An 11,576-nucleotide genomic window follows, 5' to 3' on the forward strand; every position below is an offset into this window, starting at 1 on the left:
AATAAAGAGAGAGAGAGAGAGAGAGAGAGAGAGAGAGAGAGAGAGAGAGAGAGAGAGAGAGACAGCCAGCAACTTTTTGTCTGATGTCAACATAAACTTAAAAAAATTGTCTTACACTACTTTTGTTCTCAATGTTTTATGTATATACATATATGTATGTATGTACATAACCGATAAATTCCTCAATGCAAATTCGTAACAACTCATGTCATGTAAGAATTTTTATCAGTAAACTCACTGAGGATGATGTCTACGTAGCAGAGGTAGAATCTCAGATGCCAAATGCCGTGAATTTCTCGCTACAAATACAGGTATATGAGTTATATTGCGCTACGCAACAGGCTGTTCTTTATCTTGAAAAAAAAAACAATGACATACCTGTTTGAAAGTTTTTGAAGATCAATGTCAGTCAAATGCCACCGGGATTCACGAATTCTCACATTTTTGGCGAAACGCGCTGAATGAAGCTTCAAAATATGAAGACGCGATAAACTATAACGGCTCGCCACATCCATTTGCATTAAGTGCGACGCAACGTTGAACGTGTACATTCAAATAGACTCATTTGAAAATGCGTGAGCAACTTCAGGTTGTCGTAGGAGAGTTGTACTGCAAACGAGTAACGAGCAACATGATTGGAATTATTTTTCTGTGCTTTTGAACGATAAAAATAATGGACAAAATATCTTAAAATGATTCACAATTTCGTCAATACCTTACTTTGATCTAACTCTTTCCATTTGAGATTTCGCAACAGTAGCGCGCTGGTGAAACTCGATCGAACTACATGGCGACTTTCATGAAGCGGCGTGCCTGTACAAAATTGAGCCACGTGCCGCCACCTATAAAATCAATCGTGCACGAAATCGCGGTTAGCGGGAAGGTGATATCGCAGTACTCGACATCTCAACATGGCTTCGTGTGTGCGGTGAGTTTGATTATTTTCGACTTTTTAACCTTTAAACGAGGAAGATACGGATTTATCGCATGCGCGCGTCCGGGACGTCGCCCATTCATGTCGTTCTCTCAGCGGACATGACGAATTCGTGCTTTCCGGGCTTTCAGCGTAAATAAATCTCGACGGTCAGTCGCATTCGATTCCGGTGACGTGTCCCCCCCCGCGACACATTATTTACGATATAAATATTTTTATCAATGAACACGCCGCGCAGTTGGCCACGAATCTGATCTAATCTGTCGCTGAACGAACACGACACCGGCCGCCGTAAGCTACAGTGGAATTTTACAGTTTTATAAACGATTGTTACTGCGGTTTATAGCCCGTTGCGGCCGCGGTCCGCGGCAGTATTCTTGCTTTCGACCGCTGCCAAGCCGGAAGTAAAACAAGAAGAAAGTACAATGTAATGTCTATCGACGAACGTCACTTCTACATATCGTTATAATTTATGTCTTATATAGAGTACACCCTATCGCATATCTTGCAACAAGTTTGACTTATTCTCATCCTCATAAATTTTCCAGGTTGGCTCTATTTTTAGTATTACTGTGCTCTTCATTTATTGTCGATGCAGTCAACAGAGACAACTTCAAAAGATGCGATCAAAGCAGTTTTTGTCGGTGAGTATTAACCTAATTAATTAGGCATTGTTGTTTGAAAGATGCATATTGTTTCTTCTTCTTATAGGCGGTGCAGAAAGATGGAAGCTGGAAAGACACCATATCAACTTTTGCCAGATACTCTTGTACAGGATGAATTTATGATCAATGTAGAATTATATAATAAGGATACGAATATCTTCTATGTGGTGAAGTTCATCTCGTTGAAGGATAATACATTTAGGTTACATATTAATGAGAAACATCCGCTACATCCTAGATATGAAAATGAGTATGCACTTCATGATCAGCCACAAACAGTAAAGTTTGATTCTGTGGAAAAGACTGCTGAGAGCATAATTGTAACAAAGGGTGAAAACAAAGCCATTTTATATATTAATCCATTTAAAGTAGACTTATACTTCCAAGATGTTTTAGCAATATCAGCAAATGCTCGCGGCCTTATGAGATTTGAGCATTTACGTAATAAACCAGTAAGGTGCGCATACTGGAAAACAATCATTGTCATAACTGAAATTTCATGAAATATGAATAATATATATAAATTATATATTGTCATATAGATCAGAACAAAGTGAAGATGCTGAAGCTGTGGAAACAAATAATAGTACGTTTCCTGGTGATGGTGCTGATAATGATCCTGGTGCTTGGGAAGAGAATTTCAAAGAGCATCATGATGCAAAACCATTTGGGCCAGAGGCTGTTGCCATGGATTTTAGTTTTCCTGGATCGGAACATGCATATGGTGTGCCAGAACATGCTGATTCACTAGCATTACAGTCAACCAAATCTACTGATCCATATAGACTGTACAATTTAGATGTATTTGAGTATGAAACAAACGAACGAATGGCTTTGTATGGTGCCATTCCAATTCTTTACGCTCATGGGTAATATCATTAACTGATAAGTTCTTTAAAAATTAATGATAAGATTATAATGTATTCGTGATACAATGTATTAATGATAAGTAAGATTATAATATATTAATGATAAGTGTATAATGTATTCGTATTATATTTCAGAAAAGAAAGAACGTCGGGTGTTTTCTGGCACAATACAGCTGAAACTTGGATAGATATTTTATCAAGTGCAGACAATAATGTCGTAGAAAGCATCGTTAATTTTGTGTCTAGATCTAACAAAAAGCCCCAAGTAGATGCTCATTTCATGTCCGAATCCGGAGTCATCGATGTATTCTTCATGTTAGGTCCAAAGCCATTCGATGTGTTTAAACAATACACTACTTTAACTGGTACAGCTCCTTTGCCGCAGGTATATGAAAAATAAATGTTATAAGATGTATAATTTTTAATTATAAAATCTTATAAGATTTTAGATTTAATTATAAGATGTTATAAATGTAAAATTTTTAATTATAAGATCTTTAGCCAAGACTTATCTTTTTTTTTTATATGTACCTCTTACAGATGTTTACTCTGGGATATCATCAGTCTCGTTGGAATTATAATGATCAAGATGATGTTGCTACGATCGCCGAAAGTTTTGATACACATGACATACCTATGGAAGTTATATGGCTTGATATTGAGTACACCGACAGTAAGAAATATTTTACGTGGGATTCACGAAAGTTTCCAAATCCTCTTGATATGATACGCAATCTTACTGCTAAAGGGAGGAAACTAGTGGTCATTATCGATCCTCATATTAAACGTGACAACAATTATTTCTTACATAATGATGCTACTAATTTGGGTTATTATATCAAGAACCGAGATGGTAAAGATTACGAAGGTTGGTGCTGGCCTGGGTCCTCGTCATATTTGGACTTCTTCGATCCGAAGGTCTTTGAATATTACGTCAATCTATACAGTTTGGATAAGTTCCATGGTACCACTAACGATGTTTACATTTGGAACGATATGAATGAACCAAGCGTATTCAACGGACCCGAAATAACAGCACTGAAAGATCTCGTTCATTATGGAGGTTGGGAACACAGAGATGTCCACAATATAAATGGACACGTGTATATTCGTGCAACGTATGAAGCTTTATTCCGTCGCTCAGGAGGTTCCTTGAGACCTTTCGTTCTGACCAGATCCTTCTTCGCTGGATCTCAACGTTACGCGGCGATGTGGACCGGCGACAACACAGCCGACTGGAATCATCTCCGTGCAAGTTATCCTATGTGTCTTTCGATGGCTATATCAGGAATGTCGTTCTGCGGTGCCGATATCGCTGGTTTCTTCAAGAATCCAGATTCCGAATTGTTCGTCAGGTGGTATCAGGCGGCGGTGTGGCTGCCTTTTCTTCGTCAGCATTCTCACATAGAGACAAAGAGACGAGAACCGTGGACGTTTAACGAAGAGACTACGCAGGTAGTTCGCGAGGCACTCAGACTGCGATACTCTTACCTTCCATTCTGGTACACTCTCTTCAGAGAACATGAAGTGAACGGTTCGCCCGTTATACGTCCTCTGTGGGCGCACTATCCATCCGAAGCAGAAACCTTCACTATTGATGATCATTTGCTGCTCGGCGATTCTATACTCGTGCGTCCGATATTACAATCCGGTGTCACGGAGGTATCTGTCTATTTCCCAGGGGAGGGCAAGTTGGCATGGTATGACATCGATACGATGCAACCCTATCAACAAGCAGGATACGTCAATATACCGGTAACGATCCACAAAGTACCTGTGTTCCAAAAGAGCGGTACTATCGTCCCACGAAAGATGAGGATACGGCGCAGTACAGTCCCCATGAAGAATGATCCTTATACGTTGATTGTAATCGCCGACAGTAATGGAATGGCTAGCGGAAATCTATACATTGATGATGAAGCCAGTTTTGAATATCGCCATGGGAAATATTTATACCTAAGATTAAATCTGACTGGCAACAAAATAACTTCGACCCTATTAGATAAATTAGCTTCATACGAAACGCTAAGCTGGTTGGAAAGAATAGATATAGCCAATCCACCTCCAGGAATCAAGTCTGCCCAGTTGGAATCTCACAGTAAGTCATCAGATTCAAATATTCATCATACAGCAATCCCTTCCATAACGTATTGTATTAATTAATATAAGTTTATATTAATAATGTATATACAATTTCTTTACAGATATGGGAAAAGTAACTTTGGAGACTAAATATAATCCAAATAATAACGTACTGACGATACGTAAACCAGCTGTAAATATGGGCGAAGAATGGACTATTGAATTATTACGTTAGGATTATGATTTTATTCATAATCGACTCAGTAATCGTAATCGATAATGCCACTTTTTTATTACTATACATGTTTCAGCTGTGATCCGGGGATTATTAATGTCTATTAGAACGAATAAGTATACAAAATTTAGCTGCTATGAGAGCAAAATGATTGTTATCTTCTTTGACAAGATTAAAAATTTGCTTGCAACATTTATCGGATGTGCAATTGAGCAGCATAATATCGCGAAGCTGAGAAATGTTTATACAGATATTATCCTCTTTGTAATTTGCAACTTTATTTTATATAATATGATAAAAAATCAAGAATAAAGTATATAAATATTTCAGGCTATATTACAATTGATTATAACAAAAATATTATTTTACATCAAAAGTATACACATTTATGTATTTAATTTAGAAATATACATTTCTCTAAATTTATTATATAAAATAACATGTATCCAAATAAAGCAAAAATTTGGTCGTGAAATAGATATCGAGATTTACAATCGCCTATCCTATCCTTGTCAACGAAAATATTTTCACATTGCAACTATTTATTATTCAACAAATCTTAGATTTAGATATAATAAAATATATTCCATTTCTTTTCAAGTAGAAAGTATCTTTATTTTGTTTATACGCGTTCCGTTGGTGCGTGCTTATGAGCTAAGTATAAAAACACTATTGACGATAACGCTGATACCAAGAAAATAACATCAAACCATCTGTGGTAAAAATTAAACTGCAGTTCTCCTAAGACTTGCGTTATTATGATTCGATATTCTGCCGGCATGTTCATGCGCATAAGAAGTACAGAAGATACAAAGTACATTCCCTAAAAATGACACGAAAGTAACAACACAAAATTTAGAACACGAATAAAGCTGTTTATAATTATGCATATATGATTTTTGTAACTGCAAAAATACATTAATCTTACCATTATTTGAGCAAGTATGAGCACAATAATATTTGAAGATTTGCTGCTGGATATAGCGTAAAAAAACTGAAACAAAAATAGTAAAATTATAGCGGGTATTTCCGCCAAAACTAATGATGATGCGATAAAAAAGATCGATATTCATAATATGATGAATCATATCATCATCATATCAACAATATATAGTGTATATATAGATAATTTTATAGAATAAAAAAAAAAGTATAATTTACATATGAATAAACACGTGTGAACTATTATGCAAGAAGTGTTCAGTTTTAACGTACCTTTGTTAAAGTTAACAATAATCCGCGTATGGACGTTACAACGATACAACCGACGAGATAGAAAGAGATATGCTGTGACCAAAACGTAACATCAATATTAAAACCGATCCAATGCACTGCGATTTCGATTCCCCTGGTTACAGGATCTTTTTTACCGACTCGATCGAACACTATGTTGATTGTAGACTGTAAACAGGACGTAAAGATCATCGATTTTGTTCGACAAGAATTTCAATCTTCGTTAACTAATTTTTCACCTACAATAAATATTTTCCAAGTGCAGTATAGAGAGAAAAAGTAACCCAAAAAGTTGAAATATTTCCCTTGCCAAGTGGCGGCCCACTCCAGGCGTTCTCTCGCATTTTGTATATCGTGCGCTTCCAAAAACAATTGTCGCGATAATTCTTCTAAAGCGGCAACTTCGATTTGCAATTGCTTGACAGCTGTGAAGCAAGAAACGTACAATAGTATAATTCTCGGAACAGAACGTACTTGCAGCTTGTATTTTAAATAAAACAGGATATTTACTTTCTTGGTTTCCCTTCGTGCCACTCAACGGATTCAACATCCCCCATATTCGAGATCGAGCTTCGGTTTGTCCGTCGGCCTCGCCTTTCTTGGCCAATGCGATTCTTTTTTTCTTCGCGATTATCATGTCCATAGTTTGCAGTAGTCGTCTTTCTATTGACTGCACATCCGCATAGGAAACTGGACGCATGAAATAAGCCATAGAAGTGTACGGGTAATTTACAGCACCAAAACCCGAGAGGAGAGCCATCACAGTGACACCGATAACTCCTATTCGACTGACACCCTGTTCTATAGACAGCAATCCTTTTTTGGGGCTTAAAATGGGGAAAGGATCACCCACTTTCCAGAACAGGTAAAGATAGAAAAGGTATATGACAACTGTCAGTGGCCGTATTAGATTCAGTCTTACTGCACAGATTAGAATAAATTCATCAGTTCTTCAATTGACAAATAAATAATAGAAGAATATAGAGATCATATAAAGAATACTCAGGAGTACATTACCAAATCTGATATTGCTGATAATAAAATATGCTATGTAAAATGGTATCAGTACTATCACCATAAACAGAAGCATGTAAAGGCCAGCGTTCCAATGGAAATATCTAGAACTGAGAGAAGCAAGCTTGATATTGCACTTCAATTGACACATTGACTGCATTCAACAAAGAAAGCTGCTTTGTAGCTGTTAAAAAATTTGTAAATTTATAAATTTGATCTTGATATGCTATTAGATTCAAACAAGATTAAGAGCATATACCAATCAGATTTATAAATTTTACAATAGTTCCAAGGGAGCTTTCTCTGAATGTAGCCATTGGAATTCCATTCCTTACCTTGAGTCTAGGACTCCTGCTATCTCAAAAATAATTAATTCAAACATGGTACATGACAATGAGAAGGTTGTTGAGAAAATTAATTGCACTAGCCTATGATGAACTTCATAATCCCTAAATAGTTTCTTCACAAAGAATACCCATCCTCCTAAGAAGAAAATCACCTGGAATATGGAAGAAAAATAAATAAAAATTTATCTTTCAGTCTACTCTGACTTCATTTATTATTCGTCCAGAAAAAGATTTTGTCTATATAAACGAGATAAACTTTCCCTAAAAACAAATAAGTTATACTTATGGAATTTAAAGATTTAATATTTTTACAAAATAAACTGCAGGACTTCCGTCATGAAATTTATTGTAGTATTCTCAGATACATACATTTTATAATTCATCATCATTGACATTGACACATCACATGTCAGAGAGAGGTATCCATAAACAAAAAATTTACAGGGAATCGTTATAAAGAATCAACAGTGAACTTTTGAGAATACATAATCGAGAAATTGTCAATGCCAAGTTTTACATGAAACTTTTCATTAAATATTGCCAGTAGTAAAATAAACTGTTTCTTTTTCTGATACACTGTATAAAGATAGCATCGGCTACTCTCTTCATAACCTAAACCGGTTCCGGCAGTAACGATAACTGATTTTTGCAGTGGAAACGAATTTCCACCTGTGTTACGAGAATCACGAAAGTGTCCTCCAGAAAACCCATCTTTGGCTATTGCGATTTTCACTTCGCATCGCGAAGTCTCCGACAGGATAATCCGTACTTGACAGCACTTGACAGGACGCAAGCGGTCGTGGATGGCTACGTCATCAAACACATGCATATAGAAAGTATACAGAGTTTATACTATACATTGAAAAAATACTTGAAAATTTATTTGTAAGAGAGAGAGAGAGAGAGAGAGAAAGAGAGAGATAAAGATTTAATTTACAGAAATAAATTTTATTTTAAATGAACTTTATATTCCATAAATAAATTTTCAAATATTTCTTCAGTGTACGTTCGACATTGCACATTCGATCTTAAATTTGTCTTTTCTAATGGATAAAATAAACATACAAGCACATTATAAATAAATAAATTAATAGTACAATAAATGTATACACACAACAAAAAAATGAAACGATCATATATTCTTCTCGATTAAGAAAGATAGACCAAATTCGATTGACCGTAATTTGGATAAAAATAATAATAATAAAATAGTTCAAGAAACATTTTATAAATTGAAGTTTCTAGTTTTATATATATTATCAAATATACAATTGATACAGAACAACGATTAGGCGATAGTATCAAGGAAAATTTCTACACGATATATTGGGTTGTCGAAAAAGTCATGACGCAATTTTGCAATAGATGGCGCTAGTTCATTTTTGGAAGTACTAGAGTCATTCGCATCTATGTTATTGCTATGTCATTTGACAGCTGACAGTTTTAGCTTCATTCTAAAAAAAAATTGAGCGATTTGGTTGAGTTTTGGAGATTTTATAACAAGTTGAAGATGGAAGATCAAACTGTGCATTTTCGCCATATATTATTGTTTTACTTCCGTAAAGGGAAGAACGCGCGTCAAGCTAGTGAAAAGTTGCGTAAAGTTTACGGTGACAATGCTGTACAAAAACGTCAGTGCCAACGATGGTTCACGAAATTCCGTGCTGGTGATTTTGATCTCATAGCGAATTCGGTAGCTTGCACTAGTGCGCACTGAGTGCGCATTAAGGCTTGTTTACAGTACATTCTTATATTTAAGATCGTGTCTTAAATACATATTTAAAAACATTTTAACTAATCAAATGATTCGTACGGATGTTATACATATCATATTATGGTTAAAAATATTTGAGAATTTATTTGAGAATTATTTAAGACAATTTTTAAATATAATAACATACTATGAACAAGCCTTAGTGCGCACTCAGTGCACACTAGTGCAAGCAACCGAATTCGCTATCAAAGACACTCCTCGGTCAGGGTGGCCTATCGAGGTTGATGACGACAAAATAAAGGCATTGATCAAGTCAAACCCACGTTACACTACATGAGAGATTGCAGAAACATTGAACATCCATCATTCAAGCGTTCACGACTACCTGAAGAAGTTGGGATACGTAAGCAAGCTCGATATTTGGATTCCTCATGAACTCAAAGAAGTTTATTTGACGACGCGTATAAACATCTGCGATATGCTCATTAAACGTGAGGAAAACGATCCTTTTTTTGAAGCGACTGATAACTGATGATGAGAAATGGATCGTTTATAACAATGTGGTACGCAAACGGTCTTGGTCCCGACATGATGATTTGCCTCAAACGACATCGAAAGCAAACATTTATCAGAAGAAGGTTATGCTCTCAGTGTGGTGGGATTTTAAAGGTGTCGTGTTTTTTGAATTCCTACCAAAGAAGCAAACAATCAATTCGAATGTGTACTGTCGGCAATTGGACAGTTTGAACGAATCCATCATCCAGAAACGTCCAAAGCTCGTTAATCATAAAAGAGTTGTGTTCCATCACGATAACGCGAGACTACATACAAGTTTGATTACTCGTCAAAAATTATTGGAGCTTGGATGGGATGTGTTGCCACACCCACCATACTCGCCTGACCTTGCGCCGTCCGACTTCCACTTGTTTCACTCTCTTCAAAACTCCTTGTGTGGTATAACGTTCAATTCGGATGAGGCAAATGCTGTAAATCAGCATTTTGTTCAATTTTTCGCCGATAAAGACAGATCCTTCTATGAACGGGGAATTATGAAACTCACTGAAAGATGGCAAAAGGTTATCGAACAAAACGGGCAATATATCATTAATTGATCTTTGTTTTTTATATGAATAAATGATCTTTGAAAAACATAGAAAAAATACGTCATGACTTTTCCGACAACTCAATAATTTAAAGATCTGAGGATCGATTGTGTATCTCAAATCGGAGTGAAAATGATAAAAGTGAGCAAATTTTCTAGCATATTTATAACTTCATTGATTCTTGAAAATATATCACATACGACATTTAGTGAAAAGCTAGTTCATGTTACGTATATTATAGCTTTTCACTAAATGTCATATGCGATATATTTTCGAGAATCAGGGCCCAGGGGTTTTATTCTCGAAAATTATCGCATACGATATTTCTATGAAAAGCTATAATTCACGTTACGTATATTATAGCTTTTCATAGAAATATCATATGCGATATTTTTTGAGAATAAGGATGCGTTCCCATTTAACGAGTCACGCGTCATCCTTCGCGGACTAATCAAATCGTCCCATTTTATTCGTTGTAAAGTTAGGCATTAAAATAGGACGATTTGATTGGTCCGCGACAGACAACGCGACACGTAACGCGCTAAGTGGGAACTTAGCCTAAGGCTGCCTGCGTCACGAGTTAACCAATCAAATCGTTCCATTGGAACAAGTACGTCGCGCGCGCGTCATCCCAATTAGAGGATTTGATCAGTGCTGAGAGTTCGCGATATTTTCTAGATGACAGGAGTCCTTCTGCGCATGCGTAAAATGACATAGCAACTCGACGTAAGCAGTTTCTAATGACGGTGTTAGGCACGAGTAGAGGGTTTTTAGAGAACATGCACAAAATACTCGGCCGTCTGTCTGTGTTGTTTGCCCGCGAGTGGTTAGGTTAGATAGGTAATGAAATGATATAATAATAAATTAGTATAATTAATATAGTTATAATAATTAGTATAGCTATGTAAAATGTGATATTATAATATGTATATATAGTATATATTAATAAATAAAATGTGATAAAAAAGTGCAATTTTAATATAAAGTGATATTATGATAAAGAAAAGTGCAATTATAATATTAAGTTAATTAAAGAAAAAAGTGCCGTATTAACGAAAAAAAAGGATCAACACCAGCCTTTGTCATCAAGTGGCATCGAGGCAAAGAAGAGAAAATGTGCGAGAAGAAAATTCCAATATGCATGGTTAAATATGAATATTTTCAAAGATTGATTGGCTGCAAAAATTACAAAATAAAAAATATTTATTTTTACTTATGAACAGCATTCTGTTTCTTCCCACAAACTTTCTTTTCTCTCTACAATCCCTTCATATTTTATTTTAGGTGAGAGATCTTACGATACCTTAAAATAGATACGGCGCTGAGGTTACCACAGAGTTTGCTCAATGCGCGTGCGCGAAAATATATCGCGAACTCCCA

At 35.8% G+C, this 11,576-nt stretch overlaps 2 protein-coding genes and 1 long non-coding RNA gene across 6 annotated transcripts in view; 1 reads left to right on the forward strand and 2 right to left on the reverse strand.

The window, feature by feature from the left end:
• Nucleotides 1–784, reverse strand: part of LOC116848147 — a 34,158-nt gene extending 33,374 nt beyond the window's left edge. Inside the window, exons 1-3 of one of the 2 annotated variants that reach the window (XR_004378913.1) lie at nucleotides 721–784; nucleotides 379–609; nucleotides 239–299 (exon numbers count right to left, since the gene is read on the reverse strand). This is a non-coding gene — a long non-coding RNA (uncharacterized LOC116848147). Of the gene's footprint in view, nucleotides 1–238; nucleotides 300–378; nucleotides 610–715 lie in introns of both variants that reach the window. The other variant, XR_004378912.1, reaches the window with a different exon arrangement.
• Nucleotides 785–786: 2 nt separating this feature from the next.
• Nucleotides 787–5,163, forward strand: LOC116848144 (neutral alpha-glucosidase AB). Of its 2 annotated transcripts, none has more exons than XM_032823940.1 (7): nucleotides 787–928; nucleotides 1,483–1,578; nucleotides 1,646–2,056; nucleotides 2,142–2,468; nucleotides 2,604–2,853; nucleotides 3,009–4,566; nucleotides 4,673–5,163. In XM_032823940.1, exons 1-7 carry the CDS (start codon nucleotides 912–914, stop codon nucleotides 4,783–4,785), a joined length of 2,772 nt encoding a protein of 923 aa, XP_032679831.1. In that variant the 5' UTR covers nucleotides 787–911; the 3' UTR covers nucleotides 4,786–5,163. The 2 variants fall into 2 exon arrangements, with proteins under 2 accessions (XP_032679831.1, XP_032679832.1); XM_032823941.1 differs by lacking the exon at nucleotides 787–928 and adding an exon at nucleotides 985–1,361.
• Nucleotides 5,164–5,309: 146 nt separating this feature from the next.
• LOC116848146 (Golgi pH regulator) lies at nucleotides 5,310–8,633 on the reverse strand. Of its 2 annotated transcripts, XM_032823949.1 has the most exons (9): nucleotides 8,494–8,633; nucleotides 8,049–8,186; nucleotides 7,368–7,531; nucleotides 7,036–7,142; nucleotides 6,529–6,939; nucleotides 6,262–6,443; nucleotides 6,001–6,186; nucleotides 5,714–5,779; nucleotides 5,310–5,608 (listed from the first exon to the last, which is right to left on the reverse strand). In XM_032823949.1, the coding sequence occupies exons 2-9, from the start codon at nucleotides 8,088–8,090 to the stop codon at nucleotides 5,408–5,410; spliced, it is 1,359 nt and encodes a 452-aa protein (XP_032679840.1). In that variant the 5' UTR covers nucleotides 8,091–8,186; nucleotides 8,494–8,633; the 3' UTR covers nucleotides 5,310–5,407. The 2 variants fall into 2 exon arrangements, with proteins under 2 accessions (XP_032679840.1, XP_032679841.1); XM_032823950.1 differs by lacking the exons at nucleotides 8,049–8,186; nucleotides 8,494–8,633 and adding an exon at nucleotides 7,749–8,021.
• Nucleotides 8,634–11,576: the final 2,943 nt, after the last annotated feature.

The sequence above is a fragment of the Odontomachus brunneus genome, unplaced genomic scaffold (genome assembly GCF_010583005.1).
Source record: "Odontomachus brunneus isolate Ranch 3 - 2012 unplaced genomic scaffold, Obru_v1 Obru_scaffold_090, whole genome shotgun sequence".
Classification (NCBI taxonomy): domain Eukaryota; kingdom Metazoa; phylum Arthropoda; class Insecta; order Hymenoptera; family Formicidae; genus Odontomachus; species Odontomachus brunneus.

Coding starts and splice junctions, on each gene's coding strand:
- LOC116848144 (XM_032823940.1), top strand. Junction 2,469..2,603: donor CCAATTCTTTACGCTCATGG/GTAATATCATTA, acceptor ATTATATTTCAG/AAAAGAAAGAACGTCGGGTG. Junction 2,854..3,008: donor GTACAGCTCCTTTGCCGCAG/GTATATGAAAAA, acceptor TACCTCTTACAG/ATGTTTACTCTGGGATATCA.
- LOC116848146 (XM_032823949.1), bottom strand. CDS start 8,090: ATGGGTTTTCTGGAGGACACTTTCGTGATTCTCGTAACACAG. Junction 7,532..8,048: donor TCGTGATTCTCGTAACACAG/GTGGAAATTCGT, acceptor TCCATATTCCAG/GTGATTTTCTTCTTAGGAGG. Junction 6,187..6,261: donor GCACTTGGAAAATATTTATT/GTAGGTGAAAAA, acceptor TCCTGTTTACAG/TCTACAATCAACATAGTGTT.